At 45.5% G+C, this 24,569-nt stretch overlaps 1 protein-coding gene across 9 annotated transcripts in view; it reads left to right on the top strand.

The window, feature by feature from the left end:
- Window positions 1-24,569, top strand: part of IL1RAP (interleukin 1 receptor accessory protein) — a 236,369-nt gene that overhangs the window by 170,124 nt on the left and 41,676 nt on the right. For all 9 annotated transcript variants that reach the window (XM_033959009.1, XM_033959010.1, XM_033959015.1 and 6 more), the window contains exons 3-4: window positions 10,206-10,491; window positions 13,634-13,823. In XM_033959009.1, coding sequence (XP_033814900.1) covers window positions 10,206-10,491; window positions 13,634-13,823 — 476 coding nt within the window. The remainder of the gene's footprint in view (window positions 1-10,205; window positions 10,492-13,633; window positions 13,824-24,569) is intronic.

The raw sequence follows: 24,569 nt of genomic DNA, 5'->3' as shown, positions 1-24,569 counted from the left end.
TCACCCTGTTTTCAATCGGGAGCCGGTGTAGTTCTTTCCGTAGTGGGGTGGCACTCATCTGCCTTGATTTTCCCAGCCGTAATCTTGCTGCTGTGTTTTGTACCATTTTAATCTATTTAATCGTGTATTTTGGAGTGCCCAGTAGGATTGCATTGCAGTGAAAATTACACGTGCACTTTTCATTGCTCCCTTCGATGGGTTTTGAAATGAACACAGCCCGAGCTTTGTAAGCTGTCCTCACTCTTTTCGTACACCATTAACGGTTAAAAATCATATTATTTTAACAAACAATCAACTGAACCGCTGCAATGTGAAAATCACAAGGCATCCACAGTCTGACAAGCCTCATTTTCCCAAAGTGACTCTTGTCACCAGAAGAGCATTTGTTGTTAATGTCAGGTTTGGTTGATGTCTTCATTTGAGTTGACCTCTGATTGCATTAAAACTTAAAGCAGTGCCCTTCACGCCCATCAGTTGCCAGCCTATCAATCTCGGGGAAGTAGAGTTTCTCTGTGTAATGACTTTGAGACCTGTCCAGCTCATATAAAGGGGATCTAAGGCTTTTAACATAGTACAAGCTGTGTTTGAACAGGCCTTCCCTGGCATTCAGCCCACTGCTGCCCTATTTGACCTTGAGAAAGTCACTTAACCCTCCACTGAATATAAATTGGACAACAACTGAAAAAGGTGTGAACTAAACCCAAATAAAGGTCCCGTATTGTCCCTGCTGGTCGTCCTTTCATTTCCTCTTGGGCAGAGGGTGAGACCCAGCAGTGCGCCTGAGTGCAAGCCTGCAGAGGAAGGCCAAAGGCTGCGCAGCTTTGGAAAAGGTATCGCTGAAAGTTCATACGATACTATAGAAATTTCTGAGCTGAGGCCTTAAATTTTGCGCCCTAGTGCACGCCAGCGCGGCTTTGTGGGAACATTGTTCTGAGGCCTTGCGGAAACAGATTTGTAAAATCCTATTAAAGAGAAGATGTTCAGCAGATATTTGACCTAAGAAACCAACAGCATCTCTAGATAGCTGATTAATCAGTTTGGACAGCTTTATTCAAGTATAAATTTACATTCCAGCTCTTGGAAGGGGGTTTTGTGTTGTACAAGGTAGGATAAATCGTGGTTGCAGGCCGGCTCATGAGAGACTTCTCACCGACCTGCTGAATAAGACTTGACAGGGAATGTGTCTGTTTATGTATTAAAGCTGGCTTCAGGGGAGCCCTTATGATACGTTAACTGGTATACGGTGTCATGTCTTATTGATCAAAATCCTGATTTATTTTAAACATAATATAGAAAAATGCTGAGAGTGTGGCGTTTGAGATCCGTGCATTATACAGAAGCAGGGCCTTAAGCGTACCAGGCTCCTAAATCTATAGAAAGCAGTAAAAATTGATGCGCAATTATGGTCACTTGCCTTAATTGTACGTGCAATTTAATCAACTAACAAGCTAATTAGCACAAATAAGTGGCATTTTTACAGGTTTATTTATTTGATAACCCACTGTGTCACTATACAAGGAAATATTTGCAGTTAATGTAGCTGGTTTTAAAAAAGGTTTGGACAAGTTCCTGGAGAAAAAGTCCATAGTTTACTGTTGAGACAGACATGGGTCGGTAGCATGGAATGTTGCTACTCTTTGGGATTCCGGAATCTCGCTATTCTTAGGATTCTGGAATGCTGCTACTATTTGGATTTTTGCCAGGTATTTGTGACTTGCATTGGCCTCCGCAAAGATGGGATACTGGGCTAGAAGGACCATTGGTCTGATTCAAACCCAGATTCTCAAAACTTTAACGCTGTCGCTAAACTGTTTACCGATGGTTTAGCCTGCGTGCATTTTAGCAGCGGATTATAAAAATGGATTATCTGTTTTTAGCGCACTTTCTAGCAGTCTCTGACAATGACATGCAAATGGGCTCTTCAGCATTGAAATGAGCCCTCTGGTGGATTCTTAAAAAAATGTTGAACCATTTTCTAAAAATGGCGTCAGCTTTTGGCAACAAAAGCTGCTGTACCGGTCCAGGGGTGCCGGTACAGCAGGGGTGTCAAAGTCCCTCCTCGAGGGCCGCTATCCAGTCGGGTTTTCAAGATTTCCCCAATGAATATGCATGAGATTTATTAGCATACAATGAAAGCAGTGCATGCAAATAGATCTCATGCATATTCATTGGGGAAATCCTGAAAACCCGACCGGTTTGCGGCCCTCGAGGAGGGACCTTGTCACCCCTGCGGTACAGGCATGGCAGTGTCAGAGACTGCTAGAAAGCCATGTTGTGATGCAGCGGGAGAGATGCCCATTCTCTTCCACTGCAAACAAAACGCCCCCTACAGTGGGAGAGATGCCAGTTCTCTCCCGCTGCAACCCCCCCCCGCCCCCCCCGCAGCAGGAGAGATGCCCATTCTCTCCCCCTGCCTCCAGCGCACCCCTCCCTGCCTCTAATGCCACCCCTCCCACCTTTACCTGCATGTAGATGTCTGACCGGAGGGCCGCGGATTCCCTCCACCCAGCTGTCCCTGGGATGTACCGGGGAGGGGAAGGCTCATTTTGAAGTGGTGGGCCAGCTGTGTAGAGGGAATCCGTGTCCCTCCAGTCAGACATCTACATGGGGGTGGGGGGTGAGAGTGGGGGAGGGGAGTTTGTTGGTTGGCAGCAGGAGAGATTGAGCATCGCTCCCGCTGTTGTGCTTTTGGTTTGTTTGCTTTTTTCTTTTTTCTGCTCATGTGCCCAACTATCCCCCCTTGAAACAATTTACACTTATGCAGACGACATCCTCGTCCTCCTCGAGACCGATTCGAACCTCACCGACCTGTCTAAGAACATATCCTCTTGTATAATGAACCCACAATCCTGGGCCCACATTGTGCAAATGAAATTGAATGAGTCCAAAACAAGACTTCTTTGGCTCGGTCCAAAACTAGATCACCTACCCATCTCCATCCCACTACCCTCTGGCTCCTCTCTGCAGCTTGAGTTCTCAAGCAAGGTCTTGGGCATCATCATTGATTCCACATTGTCCTTCAATGACCACCTCCAATCCTTGGTAAAAAAAAATGCTTTTTCAGCCTTCACATGCTGAGGAAAGTTAGATCCTGCTTCCATCAAAAACATTTTACCCTCTTTGTCCAATCCATCATCCTCTCCAGATTGGACTATTGCAACTCTATCTACTTAAACCTAACTAAGAAAAACCTCCACAGACTCCAACGGATTCAGAATGCCGCGGCCAAGCTCATCTTCGCTAAAAGTAAATTTGACCATGTCTCCCCGCTCCTGGCCAAACTCCACTGGCTTCCGATAATTACCAGGGTCCACTCTAAATGCGCCTGTTTAACTTTCAAAATCCTATATGGTATCCTCCCTCCCTTTATCCCTCTTTCTTGGAATTCCTCAAACCCTAATACCACCAGATCCTCCCACAAATTAAAACTATCCTTCCCCTCGCTAAAAGGCATTTCCCACACAGGAAAGCTAGGGACCTCCCTCCACTTCAAAATCACTGAGCTCTGGAACAACCGTACCTCCCCTCTTCGGAACTTGAGCTCTCTCCAAGTTTTCCGCAAACATCTGAAAACCTGGCTTTTCTCAAAAAATGTAAGTCTCCCTCCAACTTGGGAATCAAGGAAACTCTTATATCTTGGCATCCCAAGTCCTCTCAATTTTCTTCACACTTCTACCTCTAACCCTCTGTTGTAGTTCCTTCCTATTTCTCCTACTGTAAACCGCGTCGAGCTCTACGAACGTGGAGATGATGCGGTATACAAACCTAAGGATTAGATTAGATTAGATTAGATCACCAGCGATGGACACATGCAAATTTAGTGAGTCCCAAAAGCTCGAGTAAGGTTTAAATTTGCCTGCCTTTGCTTCAAAGTACTATACGGCCTGACCCCCAAGTACATAACGGACCTTTTCGCATTTTCTAATAAAAAACTCAAGAGAAACACACACCCAAAACTCCCTTCCCCTCCAGTTAGAGGCTGCAAAATGAAAAAACACCACAAACACCTTCTCTCTCACCAAGCAGTCCTATGGGGCAAAGACCTAGACCAACTGCTTTCGCCCACTACATACGGGGAATTCAGGAAACGCCTAAAAACATACCTGTTCCAGAAATACCTAAACAATTGACCCGCTCTCCCTCTCCCTCCCCCTCCCTATTCCACCTGAACTTACAGCACTGTTATAAATATAATCTGATATCTTCATCTTATTGTAACTTTACGTTGCTATTTATCCCCAACAGGTCCTGTCGGGGACATTACCTACTAAAATGTACATATTACATTTTCGCTCAGCAAATTGTATTTCTTTACTATTGCCTCCTGAGGTCTCTGATCTCTGTATTTCCTCTAATATCTACTTATTGTATTTCACTGAATGTCCAGCACTCTTGATTGTAAACTGCCTAGAAGTCGCAAGATTGTGGCGGTATAAAAGAATAAAGTTATTATTATTATTACTCTCCACCAACCTCATTTACCTGAGCGTTTTTTGGAGAATGAGAATGCAAAATCTGATAGTGTTTCGTTACGTGATCAGTTTTATTCAGCTTGAAAACCAATCATAGAAACAGAAACATAGAAATAGACGGCAGATAAGGGCCACGGCCCATCTAGTCTGCCCACCCCAATGACCCTCCCATACCTTTCTCTGTGAATAGATCCCATGTGTCTATCCCATTTGGCCTTAAAATCAGGCACGCTGCTGGCCTCAATCACCTGAAGTGGAAGACTATTCCAGCGATCAACCACCCTTTCAGTGAAAAAGAATTTCCTGGTGTCCCCGTGCAGTTTCCCGCCCCTGATTTTCCACGGATGCCCCATTGTTGCCGCGGGACCCTTGAAAAAGAAGATATCTTCTTCCACCTCGATGCGGCCCGTGAGATACTTGAATGTCTCGATCATGTCACCCCTCTCTCTGCGTTCCTCGAGTGAGTACAGCTGCACTTATCCAGCCGTTCCTCGTACGGGAGATCCTTGAGTCCCGAGACCATCCGGGTGGCCATTCTCTGGACCGACTCCAGTCTCAGCACATCCTTACGGTAATGCGGCCTCCAGAATTGCACACATTATTCCAGGTGGGGCCTCACCATGGATCTATACAATGGCATAATGACTTCAGGCTTACGGCTGACGAAACTCCTGCATATGCAACCTATGATTTGCCTTGCCTTGGGTGAAGCTTGCTCCACTTGATTGGCAGTCTTCATGTTCTCACTGACGTTCTGCTTCAGTTCTTGTTAGGATCTCGCCATTAAGGGTGTAAGTCTTGCATGGATTTTGGCTGCCCAGGTGCATGACTTTGCATTTTTTGGCATTGAAGCTGAGTTGCCAGGACCTAGACCAGCGCTCCAGTAGGAGTAGGTCGTGCATCATGTTGTCGGACATTGAATTTATGTCTGTTGTGCTTTTGCCCACTACATTGCTTAGTTTGGCGTCATCGGCGAATAATGTTATTTTACCTCGCAGCCCTTCTGCCAAGTCTCTTATAAAGATGTTGAATAGGGTCGGGCCCAGGACCGAGCCCTGCGGCACTCCACTGATTACCTCCGTCATTTCGGAGGGGCTGCCGTTCACCACTACCCTCTGAAGCCTACCTCCAAGCCAGTTCCCAACCCATTTCGTCAATGTGTCGCCCAATCCTATAGAACTCATCTTGCTCAGCAACCTGCGGTGTGGTACGCTATCGAATGCTTTACTGAAGTCCAGGTATACGATGTCCAGGGACTCCCCAACATCCAGCTTCCTCGTCACCCAGTCAAAGAAGCTGATCAGGTTGGATTGGCAGGATCTCCCCTTAGTAAATCCATGTTGACGGGGATCCCGTAGATTCTCCTCGTTCAGGATCGTATCCAATTGGCGTTTGATTAGAGTTTCCTTTAGTTTGCACACTATTGATGTGAGACTCACCGGTCTGTAGTTTGCTGTCTGCATTTTGGAGCCTTTCTTGTGGAGAGGAATGACGTTAGCCGTCTTCCAGTCCAACGGGATGTTACCCGTACTAAGGGAGAGATTGAAGAGCGCGGATAGCGGTTCCGCCAAGACATCACACAACTCCCTGAGCACCCTGGGGTGTAGGTTGTCAGGCCCCATTGCCTTGTTAACCTTAAGCTTTGACAGCTCGCAGTAGACACCGCTGCCGTATTCTGAATGATGGCAGATAAAGGCCAAATGGCCCATCCAGTCTACCCATCTGCAGTAACCATTATCTCTTTCTCTCTCTGAGAGATCCCATGTGCCTATCCCAGACCCTCTTGAATTCAGCCACAGTCTCTGTCTCCACCACCTCTTCCGGGAGACTGTTCCACGCATCTACCACCCTTTCCGTAAAAAATTATTTCCTCAGATTATTCCAGAGCCTCTCACCTCTTAATTTCATCCTAAGCCCTCTCATTACAGAGCTTCCTTTCAAATGAAAGGGACTTGATTCATGTGCATTTACGCCACATAGGAATTTACATACATAAATAATTACTTAACATAAATTATTATATACTGCAGCTACCTTGCGGTTCACAGCTACTAACCATATGTGGTATGATCATAATAAATTAATCCAAATATTTACCAAACAAGTTGGTTTTCAGCGATTTTCTAAAGACTAGATAAGAGGTTGAGATTGATATGTAAGTGCTAACTTGTTTGTCCCACATGGCTGCCAAGTATGCCAAAATTTTACTAAGAAATTATTTGTAAACACATCTCTTTACAGATGGAAAATCAAAAAATGGTATGGTACGCAAGTGTTTGCTAGTAGCAAAATTGAAGCAATCCAAAAGGTAGCTGGGTAAAAGTCTATCCAAAGCCTTAAAACGTACGCAACCAAATTTGAAACCTGTTCTGGCTTCTATAATACACTTCCCCCTCCCCATTCGCTGTTTCGGCAATCGTGATTTCACATATTCGCGATTTTTGGGGAGGGGGAAAAAAAGAAAAAAACCCTCATAGTTTAGCCTTCCCCCCAGCGTCCCGGCCTTACCTGGTGGTCTAGCGGGCTTTCGGGGCAGGAGCGATCTTCCTACGCTCCTGCCCCGTGTAGATCACCAATAGGAAATGGCTGTGGGGAGTTCCCGTCGTAGTCTCGAGAGACTACAGGAACTCACAGCAGCCATTTCCTAATGGCGATTTGCACGGGGCAGGAGCGTAGGAAGATGCTCCTGCCCCGAAAGCCCGCTAAACCACCAGGTAAGGCCGGGATGCCAGGAGGAAAGCGATAGGGAGGCAGGGGTGGGTCAGAGCCGGACCAGAAGATATTCGCGGTATTTCACCATTCGTGGTCCGGCTCTGACCCTATCCCCCGTGAATCTAGAGGGAGAAGTGTAATACTACCTTATCTCCCCTCTCCTGTCCCCACAAGCCTTTTAAAAAATTTGACAAAACCTATTTTTCCGACAGTAGGGGCTCCTCTTACGAAGCCGCGTTAGTGGCTTTTCATCACGCGCTAACCCCCGCGCTAGCTGGAAAACTACCGCCTGCTCACGAGGCGGTGGTAGCGGCTAGCGTGGCCAGCAAAACCGCTAACGTGCCTTCATAAAAGGAGCCCTAGGTTTCATAGTTTATTTAAATTTTGATTAAATGGTTATCCAAAGGTACAAAGCGTTGTACATAGTAATTTAAAATATCTGGAAGATGAACATGTTTAAATTATTAGACATACATCAACTAAACAAACATACTTATGACCTGAAAACATGTGGAAGGTATGTGAAGGCCGGCACTTATCTGATTAAGGTCAACATTCAGCCCATAACCAATAAGTGAAAGCGGAAAAATACGAGGGTGGTTTGAAAAGTTCGGTAAAAAAACAAGTTAAATATATTTGGTTAAAAAACCCCAGTTATATTTCTCAACAAATATATATTTTTTTAAGTTATATTATATTGGATTTATTGTATAGGTATTAAGCAGTTTACAATACTAAGGGTCCTTTTATCAAGCCGCGCTAGCGGGGTTAGCGTGTTGGACATTTCATCACGCGCTAACCCCCGCGGCCGGCTAAAAAACTTAACGCCTGCTCAATGCAGGCATTAGTGGCTAGTGCCGCAGGTGGTTTAACGCACGGTATTACGTGCATTAAATCCCTACCGCAGCTTGATAAAAGGACCCCTAAATATAGCATTGAGTTACTCTCTCTGTCCCGAATGGGCTCACAATCTAATATGAACCCTTATGCGTGTAAACATATAGACGATTAGTGTGTACATTTGCATGTGCATATATGTGCATACGTGTCAAATTCTCTCCATCGTGGCCTGTACACTGAATCCAGCAAGTGTCTAGTTTTTCCATCCCGTCAGAAAAATAGGTTTTGACAAATTTTTTTTAAAAAAAATATTTGTTTATCTTGGTTTTTTAACCCAACTTTTCAAACCACCCTCATACAGCACTGCGTTTTCATGGCCAAGTTTGTCTGGCTACCTCATGAGGTTAAGTACTGAATATACACCCTTAACCATAAAGTAAAATTCTGGAATCTCTCATGACACACCGGGAATCTATTTGGGGCATCTCTCGTGACGCACACTACCACGCACAAACGCACCCCTCTTCTTGTGAGCAGGAATGAATCTGTGTGTGAGAAATTGTTTGCTTCTGATGGTCCTCATAGGAGCCTCTTTTAAACAATACACAGAACCGTTTATTTTCCTTTCAAGGCATATGAAGACCAGGGAGTACCGAAAAGCTGATAGATGGCTAATTTTTAAAATAAATCAGAGCAAGATCTTTTTCATTCGGTGGTGCAGAAGGAACCTGTGAAATGTGTTGCCTGAGGAGACGTCGAAAGCAGTTAGAATAGCTGGGTTTAGAAAGGATTTAATCAAGTTTATAGAGGATAAGTCTATAAAGCATTATTAGCCATAAAATCAAGGAGAGTCATCGCTGCTTCTTCCTGGATCTGTTCCTTGCAATTCTGCTTGGCACAGTATCGTATTTCTTATGTTCTTCAGATGCCTACTTTCCCTTTTTAAAATAGCCACAAAAGAGGTGATTTGATTGAAATATTATGAGGTGGCCTGCTCTAAAGTTTGGATTTTTACTGTATTTCTTATCTTGTCCCAAGATCTAATCTTAAAAATTGCCATGAAGATCTTAAAAGACAGGATGGGTAATATTGCGTAAAGGAGGGCTATTCAAACGGGTCCACAGGCAAGTCAGGTTTGCAGAGTTTCATGTTGCCCCATTATATGCAAATCTCTCTTATGCATATTCATTACGGATATCCTGAAAACCCAATTGGCCTGTAGACCCATTAGCCTTGGCACAGAGCAATGGTACTCTGTTCAGCGCTGCGTGCGTCTGGTAGCGCTCTAGAAAGAATTCATACTAGTAGTGTGAAGAGTTTCAGTCTTTGGGAAGCAGAGCTGAGATTGTGATGTCATGATGCCTAATTCCACCAATAAGAGCCAACCTCATCAGTGATGTCACAATGGCTTGATTGTCCTGTTCAACCCAGCCAGTAGATTAACCCTTCCCCTCAACTGTATCCATGACGTCCTGTTTGTCTGTCTTGGCTGTTTAGATTGTAAGCTCTTTGGAGCAGGGACCGTCTTCTTTGTAACTCTGTACAGCGCTGCGTGCGTCTGGTATCGCTCTAGAAATAATTCATAGTAGTAGTGTGAAGAGTTTCAGTCTCTGGTAACCAGAGCTGAGATTGTGACATCATAATGCCTCATTCCACCAATAAGAGCCAACCTCATCAGTGATGTCACAATGGCTTGATTGTCCTGTTCAACCCAGCCAGCAGATTAACCCTTCCCCTCAACTGTATCCATGACGTCCTGTTTGTCTGTCTTGGCTGTTTAGATTGTAAGCTCTTTGGAGCAGGGACTGTCTTCTTTGTAACTCTGTACAGCGCTGCGTACATCTGGTAGCGCTCTAGAATTCATAGTAGTAGTTGTTTCCTCTGGCATGTTCTCACCATTTACCTCCAGCATACATAGTAACATAGTAAACGATGGCAGGTAAAGACCCAAATGGTCCATCCAGTCTGCCCAACCATACGTTTAAATGGTCCTTTTTCTTAGATATTTCTGGGCCAGAATCCCAGAGTGTGCTTAGGTTCTGTCTACTGCAGTGTTCATATTTCTGCTTGTGTTTAATTTGATATGTGGAATGCAGTCGGTTTAAAAGGGACTCGAGTTGACAGAGAATGCATTCAATAAGCTACGGCCAGACTGACCGCCATGTCCTCTCTCTGTTCTAGAGCGCTGCGATGACTGGGGAGAAGACCTGACTAAGAAAGTCCAGGTGTACAGTGGGGAGCCAGGTAGGATAAAGTGCCCGCTTTTCCAGGACTTTGAGAGGTACAGCTACAGTACAGCCCATTCAGCAGGGCTCACCCTCATGTGGTACTGGATCGGCCAAGGAAGGGACCTGGAGGAACCCATCAACATACGGCTTCCTGAGGGTAGAATCAGTAAGAAGAATGACACGCTCTGGTTCCGGCCAGCTGTTCTAAATGACACGGGGAATTACACCTGCATGCTAAGGTATGACACTGAAAGACCCAATACGTGGTATATCTCTGCGCTAAGATACCGCCCTGAGAGACCCTATAATTCACTCTCTTCTGGCTCTTCATTTCTTACCCTGCAATTAGATAAGACGTCTAAAGTTTTAAGCATTCTTGTATCTTACATTTGAAGATCGAGGGCTCCTTTTACAAAGCTGCGTTAATAATAATAACTTTATTTTTGTATACCGCAATACCATAAAACAGTTCAGAGAACAGGAGAAGAGACTGTACATTTACAGCAAAGATGCAGAGTCGGATTAACCAGGGTAAAGTAACCAGTAACAGTAACAATTAAAATGAAAAGTAAGATAGGTACTTAGAAATTCCCTTACTGTCCCTTAGGGCCTTAACGCGCGGAATAGCGCGTGCTAGCCGCTACCGCCTCCTCTTGAGCAGGCGGTAGTTTTTCGGGTAGCGTGCGCTAATCCGGTGCGGTGCGCTAAAAACGCTAGCGTACCTTTGTAAAAGGAGCCCTAAATTCCTAATTTATGGAGGAAGATTTGATCTATCATGAGGAAACTCAGGGCTCCTTTTACAAGGGTGCACTAGTGCGCTAGCCGAAAAACTACCGCCCGCTCAAGAGGAGGCGGTGGCGGCTAGCGCGTGCGGCATTTTCCGTGCGTTAAGGCCCTAACGCGCCTTCGTAAAAGGAGCCCTTAGGCTAGTGAAGTTGTGCTTCTATGAACATCATGTGGCACTGTTGGTTCAGATGTTGGTGTTGCCTCAACTTGATTACTGTAATTCTTTACATTTCCAACTTAACATCAAAACTGATTTAAAAAATCACAGTTGCTCCAGAAAACTGCGTTTAGCTTAATTTTGGGTCTAAAAAGCTATGAAAGTGTTGCGTTAGCTTATAAGAAACTTCACTGGTTATCGGTTGAGAGGCGAGTTAAGTTGAAATCAGTTTGCATAGTTCATTGTCTATTACAGACGGACTCAGATCATCTGATTTTGCTTTTTTCCTCATTTGCATCATTCTTCCACCAGATTCTGTGGTACTTCATTACTACATTTTCCACAGATTAGAGGAGTGCGGTATAAACGACAGCTCAACTCCTCTTTTGCTTACGCTGCCATTACAATTTGGAATAATCTCCCTGTTCGCATTAGGATTCATAAAAATTTGCAAACTTTTTTATATGACTTGTAATATTCATGATATGATGATATTTTAATTATTGATTCCTTTTGTATTCTCCTGTAGATTTTACGGCTTCTTTGGATGTAAATCGCCTTGAACCTTTTTGGTATAGCGCGATTAATAAATTATGTATTAGATTAGATCTGCATTCTAAGATACAGTAAATATCCAAGCCTTATATCATAGGATATCTATATTACACCTGCATTCTGATATACAGCAATGAAGGACCCAGAGATTATATAGTCCTATATAGATTATATAGTCTTTGGCATGCAGGTGTATCAGTTGTAGGGTGCAGGTACATCCAAGCCTCGGTGCAAAGCATAGCTACTTAATTCCAGTCCTCAGGGTCCAAGTTTTCAGGATATCCACAATGAAAATACATGAGAGAGATTTGCAATATGAAGGAGGCAGAGCATGCAAATCATAAGAACATAAGAATAGCCTTCCTGGGTCAAACCAATGGTGCATCAAGCCCAGTAGTCCGTTCTCACGGTGGCCAATTGAGGTCACTAGTACCTGACCAAAACCCAAGGAGTATCAATATTCCATGCCACCAATACAGGAAAAGCAGTGGCTTTCCCCATGTCTTTCTCAATAACAAACTATGGACTTTTCCTCCAGGAACTTGTCCAAACCTTTCTTAAAACCAGCTATGCTAACCGCTCTTACCACATCTTCTGGCAACGCGTTCCAGAGCTTAATTATTCTCTGAGTGAAAAAACATTTCCTCCTATTGGTTGTAAGAGTATTTCCCTGTAACTTCGAGTGTCCCCTAGTCTTTGTAATTTTTGACAGAGTGAAAAATCGATCCACAAGTATCCATTCTACTCCACTCAGGATTTTGTAGACTTCAATCATATCTCTCCTCTTAGCCGTCTCTTTTCCAAGCTGAAGAGCCCTTACCTTTTTAGTCTTTAAGAACATAAGAATTGCTGCTGCTGGGTCAGACCAGTAGGCCATCGTGCCCAGCAGTCCTCTCACGAGACGACCCTCTGGTCAAAGACCAGCGCTCTAACCGAGACCAGCCCTACCTAAGTACATTCCGGTTCAGCAGGAACTTGTCTAACTTGGTCTTGAATCCCTGGAGGGCGATTTCTCCTATGACAGACTCTGGAAGAGCGTTCCAGTTCTCTACCTTATGTTCGTACGGTATCTATCCTCCTCATACGAGAGGAGTCCCATCCCCTTTACCATCTTGGTCACTCTTCTTTGAACCTTTTTTAGCGCCACTATATCTTTCTTGAGATAAGGAGACCAGACTTGAACGCAAAACTCCAAATGAGGTCGCGCCATGGAGCGATACAGGGGCATTATGACATTCTTAGTTTTGTTAACCATCCCTTTTTTAATAATTCCCATATTCATTGTGAATATCCTGAAAACCTGGTCTGCGTGTGGACCTTGAGGACTAGAATTCTTTGTTGAGTTGTTCATCAGATATACCTTGAGGTTTGTTCTCTTCACAGGCCGGGTAACTCAAGAGCAGTGCAATTTTTTCTAGTGAAAATGATGACAGAACCTAAAAATCCATTCTTCAGGACTGGGGGACCCCCGCCCCCCCCAGTAGCCAGGCCCCCCTGCAACCCGCCACAGAATCCATGAAAAGGCAGCGCTGAGTGCGCAGAACCTGAGCTTACTTGGAGACCAGGGGTCATTTTTATCAAGCAACGGAAAAGGTGCCACTACTCAGTACCCCTGAGTGTTCCCCTCCAAAATAAAAAAAAACCAAACCCTGCTCAAGAGTGAGCATAAATGTCTGGCGGCTCAGTTCCCACTGTAAAAGGGAGAGGCCGCGGTTCTGTCAGCAGCGCTTGTCCGTGATTGGCACGCGGCGGGCACCGCTTTTCTCGGCATCTGCTGTGTCAGGCGCTACTTACAGAATCGGCCCCTTTGTTGCTAAAGCAAAATGCTCCTGCTTAATCCTTATAGGTTGGAAATGCACCTGACGTGGCCTTTTCCCTTTTAGGAACACCACGTACTGCAGAAAGGTGGCTGTGCCCTTGGAGGTCATTGAGAAAGACACAAACTCTTGCGTCAGCCAGCAAGCAAAAGTGGAAACGGTCGAGTTCCCCTTGGAACATGCAGAGCATCTGAATTGTCCGGATATAGAGGGGTTTTATCCTTCCACAGTACAACCCACTGTCAGCTGGTACATGGTAAGGGAGAGTGATGACATCATGTTCTCGTTTACTGTGTTCCAATACATGTACTTGGCTACCACTGTGGTTTGTAGCTCCATATGGGATGTGGCCTCGGGGAAGGTGGTTGTGTCTAACCTTAATGAAGTAAAGGTTTCCTGTTATAATATCCTAGCTAAGGAGCTTAGCAGCCCTTCTGTTTAAGTCATGGGTCTCATCCCAAAAACCTGCTATATTTCCAATCGGTCCCAGGGGAGAAGGTCACCCAGCTCCTTGCTTTGCAGGGAGAACTTGGGATATGGGGGTGAAAGTGTAACTTAATTTTAAACAATATGAACTCAGTTCTGAAATGGCGTCTAAAAAATCTTCACCCAAGCCACTCATTCTGCACCAGGACTAGCTGTACAAGATCCTTTATCTGAAATTCTGAAAACCAAAATTTGACACTTTGTTTATGTTTGAAGGGTTTAATGTTTGCCTTATGTTGAAATAGAAAAAAGTCTGGTTGCAATTTTACGGACTTAGGGTCTGTCTTTTTCTGACTTCCAAAAACCGAAATAAGCCTGGTCCCAAGGATTTCGGATAAACAATTTTGTACCTTGTTTAACTGTATAAACAACCTGCTCTCTCCTTGGCTGCTTTCTGTCTGTCTCTTTTTCCTCCGCTGTCCACTACCACCCCTTGCCAGCTCCCCCATGTCCAAAAGTAGCTCTTCTCCCTTCCTTTTATGTCCCCCATGTCCAGCAGCACCCCTTCCCTGCTCCCCGGTCCATCAGCACCTCTTCCGTGCTCCCCCTGTCCCTCTTCCTTGCTCCCCCAGTCCATCAGCACCTCTACTGTGCTCCCCCTGTCCCTCTTCCCTGCTCCCCCGTCCATCAGCACTTTCGTGCTCCCCCTGTCCCCCTTTCCTGTTCCCCCGTCCATCAGCACCTCTTCTGTGCTCCCCCTGTCCTTCTTCCCTGCTCCCCGGCCATTCAGCACCCCTTACCTGCTCCCCCTGTCCAGCATGTTCATTTGCAGCCTGGTGAGGATAGCGGCTGGCTGTAGGGAACCTCGCAGGCCGCTATGCACCTCAGTAGCAAGTTCCCTCTGACACGATCGCGTACGTCAGAGGAAATGTGCTACCGAGGTGCTGAGCGGCCTGCGAAGTTTGCTACAGCCGGCCGCTATCCTCACCAGGCTCCTTTGAAGAGCAGCGTCGGCAGCGATACAGGGCAGTTTCACAGCAGCGGCGGCCACCGCGGCCGGCAATCGAGCGGCGACGATGCGGCTCTGGCGCCGCTGGGAGAGAGCTTGCCTGCGCTTCCTCCAGCAGCAGCGGTTGGTGAGAGAGGGCGGGAGGAGGGGAGTGGCCAGAGTGTTCCCTGCGGCCGGGTTCTAAAATAGAATGTGGCCACGGATCAGAAAACACGGCCACAGGGATCACGAAACTCTAAGTGCGCATGCGCACTTAGGGTTTTATTATAAAGGATGGTCGTGTTAGGGTTTAGTGCGCTCTAATATTTAGCGCACTAAATATTTCGTGAAAGGAGCCCTCAGTTCAGGAGTGGCCATTTATACCAGCTGAAACCTGATGTAAATCCTTTAGCCTAAATCAGACGTGGATCGCCTTTATTCTACGTGCGTAAAGTCTGGGACTGCTCCTGATGTGCCCAAGACACTCCCATTTCCGTGACCCCTTTTTGGACCCACATGTAAAATTTAAGCATGCTTAAATTTAGAAACATAAATTTTAATTAAAACCATTTAGCACCACTAATTGCTCGTTAAAAGATCCCAATTGGCACGAAGTGGCTTGTTGAACTAAATTGTGCGTACACAGTTTGTAGCGTTTTTTATAGCCATTTGGGGGCATATGTTTCTCTTTCTCACGCCATGTAGATTCTAATATAAAAGCACGCCTGACAGCGGACTACCCTGACCCAGAGCATTCCTGTCCAGAACCTGTGTGAGCTCCATTCCCAGAGTGGGTCTCCCAACAGCCCCATCACAATGGTCAGGGAATTCTCTTTCTCACTCACCAGAATATAGTGATAGCTGGAGATGAAGCATTTTCTTAGCAAGTGGCCTAATGAATCTTTCCCTGGAATTTAAAAGTCATTCTTTTCATTGAGTGACTTAGAAATTTGCCATGAAATCTCATAGAAATTCTCTGGCAAAGCAATGTCTTACCATATCCTAAAAGGAGGCCTTAGTGTGAGACCTATCCATAAGAACATAAGGGTTGCCATACTTTGGACAGACTGGAGGTCCATCCAGCCCAGTATCCTATTTCTAATCCAGGTCACAGGTACTTGGCAAGATCCCAAAGAATAAAACAGATTTTATGCTGCTTAATAAGCAGTGAACTTTCCCTCAGTCCATCTTAATAATGGCTTTTGGACTTATCAGAAACTATCCAAACAATTTTTTTAAACCCTGCTAAGCTAACTACTTTCACCACATTCTCTAGCAATGAATTCCAGAGTTTAATTACACTACTCATGCGTCTGCTGCAGTATCAGATTTGCACTAGATAGCATTTAGGCAGAATTTTGGCTTAGTTTTCACAGCCCACTTCAGAAAAGCAAGCCTAGACTGTTAGTGTGTGCTCAACGCTGCTTTATAATCTAGGAGCGCAACTTGTTTAGTGTGTGAATGCAAGGGGTTGTACCGTGTGGGTGGGACTTAGTCGGGGCTCCCCATTTTGTGCTAAGGGGTCTATATCCAAACTAATTTAACTGGCCAGAAACAGCTCCAGGCCAGTTAAATTGCCTCTTCAGAGCTAACCACTGATTTTCAGCAGCTGAAAATAACTACTTAGTAGACTATTTTGGGAGCATTCTAGGGATAGAGTCAGCACTTAACCAGCCAGATTAACCACATAAACGGGGCCACATAAAAGTCAGTCCTGTCTTCCTGCAGTAAGCCATAGCCAAGTGCTAAATATTACACTTAACCGGCTGCATTTTAGCAAGAGACCTCCTGGGGATCAAGTTTGAGTGACCCACCTGCATATCTGTGAGTGAGTCACTTTCTCCCCTTGCCTCCAGGACTCCATTGAACAAAACAGGGCATTTGCCAACAGGCTTTTTTTTGTCAACCAACCAATGTAAATAGCAAATAAAATTTCAGGCTGGGAGCATCTCTCTAGCATGGGTCAGACATGCACATTTCAAAGAGTCATGCTGGCTTTTTTGCTATACTACCAGAAAAAAAAAGATATTATAATGCCTCTGTATCACTCCATGGTGTGACCTCACCTGGAGTATTGCATTCAATTCTGGTCTCCTTGTCTCCAGAAAGATATAGCGGCGCTAGAAAAGGTTCAAGGAAGAGCAACCAAGATGGTAAAGGGGCTGGAACCCCTCTCGTATGAGGAAAGACTAAAAAGGTTAGGGCTCTTCAGCTTGGAAAAGAGACGGTTGAGGAAGATAGGATTGAAGTCTACAAAATCCTGAGTGGAGTAGAACGGGTACAAGTGGATCGACTTTGCATGCCATCAAAAATTACAAAAACTAGGACACTCGATGAAGTTACAGGGAAATACTTTAAAAACCAATAGGAGGAAATATTTTTTCACTCAGAGAATAGTTAAGCTCTGGAACGTGTTGCCAGAGGTTGTGGTAAGAGCGGATAGCGTAGCTGGTTTTAAGAAAGGTTTGCACAAGTTCCTGGAGGAAAAGTGCATAGTCTGTTATTGAGAAAGACAGGGGGGAAGCCACTGCTTGCCCTGGATCAGTAGCACGGAATGTTGCTACACTTTGGGTTTTGGCCAGGTACTAGTGACCTGGATTGGCCACCGTGAGAACCATTGGTCTGATCCAGTAAGGCTATTCTTATGTTCTTAAAATAAAAGGTGTTGTGGCCAGGGCTGTGGAGTCGATAGATAAATGTTCCGATTCCGACAACTCAGTTTTTTGGACTTCAGACTCCGACTCCAGGTACCCGAAATTTCCTCCGACTCCTTGACTCCGACTCCTTGACTCCGACTCCACAGCACTGGTTAATTTTCAGATCGTTAAAAAGGAATGTCAAGTTGAGAGAAATGAGCATTTTCGACACCACCTTCTTTTTGCTTTTAATCAAGGTTCTAAGGCCGCAGAAGCTGCTCACAACATTTGTGCTGTGTATATAATGGGTGCTATAGCTGAAAGAATCGCTCGTGATTGGTATGCCAAGTTCAAAAATGGAGTCAGTAGATAAATACTCCGACTCCCGACTCCTCAGTTTTTTGTACTTCAGACTCCGACTCCAGGTACCTGAAATTTCCTCCGACTCCTCGACTCCGACTCCGACTCCACAGCACTGGTTAATTTTCAGATCGTTAAAAAGGAATGTCAAGTTGAGAGAAATGAGCATTTTCGATACCACCGTCTTTTTGCTTTTAATCGAGGTTCTAAGGCCGCAGAAGCTGCTCGCAACATTTGTGCTGTGTATATAGTGGGTGCTATAGCTGAAAGAATCGCTCGTGATTGGTATGCCAAGTTCAAAAATGGAGTCGGTAGATAAATGTTCCGACTCCGACTCCTCAGTTTTTTGTACTTCTGACTCTGACTCCAGGTACCCAAAATTTCCTCCGACTCCACAGCCCTGGTTGTGGGTCCCTGGTTACATCAGAGATAAAATTCAGCCACAAGGAAAACTCTAGTGTAAGGATTGTTGGTACTGGCTGTACCAGAACTGTGGGTTTCTGGCAGGCTGTGGTCTCATCTTTAGAAGGGCAGAATTGCGCCAACAGTTACTGGCTGTGAGCCAAGTGTTCATGTTACATTGGTGACTGGACAGTGGCGGCAGCTTCCCTCCATTTTCTGAAAGGGTGTTTGAAATGCTTTTAACTAAAGCTTGTCAGTTAGGCTTGGAAAATAGACCAGTTCTTAGGCTTAAGTACCGTAATCATGGAATCAGCTGAAATTCTGATCTAAATGATCAATTAGCCAAATGAAGCAAACACTCTATGGAAGCCCTAAGGCTTAGAGAGAGCCATCTGCTTGTCTAATAACCAATAAAAATAGTACCGTATTTGCCGGCGTATAAGACGACTTTTTAGTACCTTAAAATCCTCCCCAAAGTCGGGGGTCGTCTTATACGCCGGGTACAGTTTACATGCCCTTACTTGCGGGGCTGGATGTACTCAGTCGCGCGGCTCTTCTTCTCCCTACCTTCTCTGCTTGCAGCACAGAGCCGAACGGAAGTCTTCCCGACGTCAGCGCTGACGTCGGAGGGGAGGGAGGGCTTAAACAAAGCTTAAACAAAGCCCTCCCTCCCTCCGACGTCAGCGCTGACGTCGGGAAGACTTCCGTTCGGCTCTGCTGCAGGCATGGCAGGTAAGGAGAGAGAGAGTACCAAGAGAGAGGGGCGGCCGCCCCGCCCCGGTTGCAGCACAGCCGGCCAGGTCCCCTTACTTTTGTGGCACTTCCCCGACCGACCGATAACAGCCCGGGTCCGACAATCCTCCCTGCCCTGTAGCCGCGAATCTAAATTACCTTCTTACAGCAGCTGTAAGAAGGTAATTTAGATTCGCGGTTAAGGGCAGGGAAGTTTGTCGGACCCGGGCTGTTGTCGGTCGGTCGGGGAAGTGCCACAAAAGTAAGGGGACCTGGCTGGCTGTGCTGCAACCGGGGCGGTAGAGAAGGGGGGGGGGGGGAGGACTCTGAAAGCACTTGAAGACAGAGGAGGGAGAAGAACGCTGAAAGCACATGGGGGAATACAAAGGGGTGGAGAAGGAAGAAGGGGTCGTCTTATACGGCGAGTATAACACAAAACTCTATTTTTTAACTAAAAGTTGGGGGGTCGTCTTATACGCCCAGTCGTCCTATACGCCGGCAAATACGGTATATTATTTCTGCAGTTACTCAGTAGATTAATCTGATTAGAAATAAGAGCTGTGCCGTTCCAGCACACATCAGCCATTTAATGAATCAGTGTTCATAATTTGATCATTTAATCTTTGGAGTCGGTGTCAGGAGTGTCACTGAGCGGAAGTACTGGACCTCCGCCATGTTTCTATATTAGATCCTCCAGCTGGCTTCATAAAGTACCGACTCAGATGTGCTTCTACGCTGCCAACCTTCCAAAAGAAAATGCGTCACTGGATGAGTCTTTGGTGGCCAGTCTGATCGGTCCAGTTGTGTGTTTTGGTTTAGAGCAGGGATCTCAAAGTCCCTCCTTGAGGGCCGCAATCCAGTCGGGTTTTCAGGATTTCCCCAGTGAATATGCACTGAAATCAGTGCATGCACATAGATCTCCTGCATATTCATTGGGGAAATCCTGAAAACCCGACTGGAATACGGCTCTCGAGGATTGGAGTTCCCTACCCCTGCTATAGCCCTATCAGACGCATGCTGCGCATGTACATTAAACACACGAGACGGTTCCTGCTCAAAAGAGCTTACAAACTAAACTAAACCAAACTAAAGCTTAACTTTATATACCAGGTCATAAACCTAAGGAAGCTCGACTCGGTTTACAACAATTAGATAAAAACTAAACAAAGTAATAGCAAAGGTTTCAAAGAAATTAGTTTTCAAAATGTTTGGCAAATAGGAGAGTTTTTAGAAGTTTACGGAAAGATTGGAAAGGTACACTGAACAAAAATGCTGTTCATGAGGGGAAGTACAAAAGGAGAGGGGAGGGAGCTTCGGAGGGAATGACCAACAAATTTGGTGCTTTACAAATTGGGTAGGGTTAAGACTGAAATGCCGCTTTGATAAAGTGAGCCTTCAGACTGGACGTGAATACCGCCGTAGACGGATCCCATTGTACTCAAATCGGGCAGTTCATTCCAGACGTATGGCGCAGCAAGGCAGAAGGGATGAAGTTGGGAATTGGCCGTAGAGGAGAAGGGTACAGACAAGAGAGATTTGCCCAACTGAGCTAAGCCTGCTTGTCTTTGTGCCATTCCCTAAGAACATAAGACTAGCCTTACTGGGTCAGACCAATGATCCATTAAGCCCAGTAGCCTGTTCTCATGGTGGCCAATCCAGGTCCCTAGTACCTGGTCAAAACCAAAGGAGTAGCAACATTCCATTATCTCAGAGTAAGCAAGATTCCGGAACCCCAAAGAGTACAACATTCCATGCGGAATCCCCAAAAGTGGCAAGATTCCAGAACCCCAAAGAGTGCAACATTCCATTATCTCAGAGTAAGCAACATTCCGGAACCCCAAAGAATAGCAACATTCCATGCAGAATATCCAAAGAGTAGCAACATTCCATGCTACCGATCCAGGGCAAGCAGTGGCTTCCCCCCGTGTCTTTCTCAATAACAGACTATGGATTTTTCCTCCAAGAACATGTCCAAACCTTTCTTAAAGGTTCTGCTTCTTATAAAACTGGAACCTCCTTACCCTGCCACTGCTGATTCTCTGGATGTTTTGTGGGCTAGCTGGCAGCTCAGCTGACAAAGACTGTGCAGTGCCATGCAGAAGGTCCCTGGTTTGATCCCCGAGTCGTTGGCTGGGGCTAGGGATTTCGCAAAGGCTGTGTTTATAGTCTGGGGGGAGGGAGTGCTTAAGAGTGACCAATGAAGGGCAATTTTACAAACTAAGCACTTGTATTTAGAGATGTAAATGTTTAAAAGAATACTAAATATAGTGGCAACACTACCAAAGATATATTATAATGAGGTTCATCCAAATTCATATCAATAATAGCACATCTGCCGCTAAATGCCAAAATTCTGCCTAAGTGCTGCTCTGTAAATAATCGCTTAACTTGCATAGATGGAGCACTTCTGTACTGTGAGTTTTGTGCGTCCCTCTTGCATTTAAGTGCTCTATGGCTGCCAGAACTGGGAGTTATTCACGACGTGAAATTTACGTGTTTAATTGCTTTCGCGCCATCTTCTGGATGACCATCCATACTCCTGAGGCAGGCTTCTTCTCTGGAGCCAAAACAGAGACTGTGTCGGGTCTTGAAGAAGCCACAAGAGAGTTTGGTTGTAATAATTGACTGTATCTAATAAAACTTTATCATATCCCAGGGTTGATGTGTAAAGTCCCTTTCCCACTTTGCTTTTGCTGCCATAACTTAGAAACATGGTGGCAGATAAAGGCCAAATGGCCCATCCAGTCTGCCCATCTTCAGCGTCCATTTTCTCCTCCTCTCCCTAAGAGATCCCATGTGCCTATCCTGTGCTTTTTTGAATTCAGGCACAGTCTTTGTCTTCACCACCTCTACCGGCAGACTATTCCGCACATCTAAAACCCTTTCTGTAAAAAAAAGTATTTCTTTAAATTACTCTGGAGCCCTCTCATTCCAGAGCTTCCTTTCAAATGAGAGAGACTCAACCCATGTGCATTTACATTATATAGGTATTTAAACGTCTCTATTATATCTCCCCTCTCCCGCCTTTCCTCCAATGTATACAGATTGAGATCTTTAAGTCTGTCCCCATAGACCTTATGATGACAACCACGCACCATTTTAGTAGCCTTCCTTTGGACCGACTCCATCCTTTTTATATCTTTTTGAAGGTCTGGTCTCCAGAATTGTACACAATATTCTAAATGAGGTCTCGTCAAAGTCTTATGCAGGGGCATCAATACCTCCTTCTTCCTACTGGCCATACCTCTCCCTATGCACCCTAGCATGCTTCTAGCTTTCGCCGTCACCTTTTCAACCTGTCTGGCCACCTTAAGATCATCACACAGTATCACTCATTGTAGGCATCCCACATGTTGGACATGCTAGTCCCAAATTTACACTAGTATTCTATAATGGAACCTAGGCGCCTTTTTATATTATATTATAACTAGTGTTTAAGCCCGTTACATTAACGGGTGCTAGTAAAGCCTCCTTCCCTCACATGTCCCCTATTTTCAGCCCCAGCTCCAAACCCATTTTTACCCCCCTTCTCCCATCTGTTCCCTTTTAGCCCAAGCCCCCTTTTATCACCAGCAGCATTTCCCTCCCCACCCCACTTCCCTGTCCAGCAGCACCTCTTCCCTGCTCCCCCTGTCCCTCTTCATTGCTCCCCCTGTCCAGTAGTACCTCTTCCCTGCTCCCCCTGTCCCTATTCCCTGTTCCCCCTGTCCAGTAGCACCTCTTTCCTACTTCCCCTGTCCCTCTTCCCTGCTCCCTCGGTCCAGCAGCACCTCTTCCCTGCCCCCCTGTCCCTCTTCCTTGCACCCCTGGTCCAGTAGCACCTCTTCCCTGCTCCCCCGGTCCAGCAGCACCTCTTCCCTACTCCCCCTGTCCCTCTTCATTGCTCCCCCGGCCCAGTAGCACCTCTTCCCTACTCCCCCGGTCCAACAGCTTGACCCTCAGCGGCTCAAAGCCCTCCTCACAGCAGCCGCCACCAGCGCCACTCCGCACCGCCTTTCATGCGCCTCAAGCCACCGAATACAGCCACGGAAGGCAATTGGGGTGGCGAGGACGCAGGCAGGGATAGAGCTTGCTTGCGCTTCCTCCAGCGGTTGATGAGTGAGGGCGGGAGGAGGGGAGTGGCCAGAGTGTTCCCTGCCGCCGCGTTCTAAAATAGAATTTGGCCAGGGAACAGAAAACATGGCGGCAGGGATCACGAAACCCTAAGTGTGCATGCGCGCTTAGGGTTTTATTATTAGTGATGGAGCTTCCCAGTTATAGAATTAACTCCTTGGTGGTTGGATTCAGGGCCCATGATTTCAGGGTCCAGGAAACAGAGGATCAGTCAAGCCAGATGCTCAAAGTCCTGGCAACCCGTTAAAAAAAAAATCCTGGGTTGGGAGTGATGTGATTTTTCCAGGCTATGCTCAACACAAATACGAGGGATCTTCAAAAATTTTCCGCGCTTTTATTTTTTTTTAAACACTATTTTTAAAAACATCTCAAAAGGAAATCACACCACTTTCCACATGATCACCCTGCTTTGCCTTCTTACCACTTCTCCCTCCCCCATCATTTCCTGCGCAAATATGAATGTGCGGAACTTTCTGAAGAATCCTCATGTATATGAAAGCTATTAAATCGTGTGCATATAATTTGCATGCTATTCGTTCTGAGAGGAACGGTACCTGGCTCCTGCATATTTGTCTTCTGTGCAGGCACAAGACAGCTCCTGATTGCTGGAACTTTCAAGCAGAGTTTATTTTATTTTTGAATTTGTGACTTGCCCAGGATCCCACCCTCAAATTCAAGCTGTTGAGGCAGGAGCTCTAACCACTAAGCCACATCTCTAAACTGTGTAGGGTTGTGCTTGAGCTCTGGAAGTTTTATTTCTTTGCTGCTGCTTCAGAGCTCAAGCAAAGGAGTGACAGCTTAGTGGTTAGAGCTCCTGCCTCTCAGCAGCCTAAAGTTGTGGATTTGATCCTGAGCAAGGTTTAGATTTCAATACAGCTGTTGTGCATCTCCTCTGTGAGTGTATGTCCCATGCCTAACAGCTGCATTCTGCCCATAGGCATGGGACGTACACTTACATAAGACACAAATAGCTACTGGCAGCTCCAGGCCTCTCGTAAAATTTTGCCCAGTAAGAGGTGGGTGTTCCCTTTTGGGCATCACAAGGAGAGCTCATTTAAATATTAATGAGCTCCTTGTAATGCATTTGTATAGGTTTCTCGGTGGCTTCTACGGTAATTGGTAAAAGCCCCCGAGAACCCTTTAGAGCAGTGGTTCTTAACCTTGTTGGAGGTACTGAACCCCACCAGTTTCATATGCGTGTTCACTGAACCCTTCTTTATTGGAAAAATAAAATATGATTTTTACAAATTCAAAACATAGGTATACAGTGAGGGAAAAAATAATATCCATTTTGAAAACAAAAAAGTTCTCCTATATTTCGAATAATAATAACATAATAATGAAA

Source organism: Geotrypetes seraphini, chromosome 9 (assembly GCF_902459505.1).
Source record: "Geotrypetes seraphini chromosome 9, aGeoSer1.1, whole genome shotgun sequence".
In the NCBI taxonomy this organism is placed as follows: domain Eukaryota; kingdom Metazoa; phylum Chordata; class Amphibia; order Gymnophiona; family Dermophiidae; genus Geotrypetes; species Geotrypetes seraphini.
Note: the sequence above shows the minus strand (reverse complement) of the source record. Positions and strands in the feature narration are given on the sequence as shown.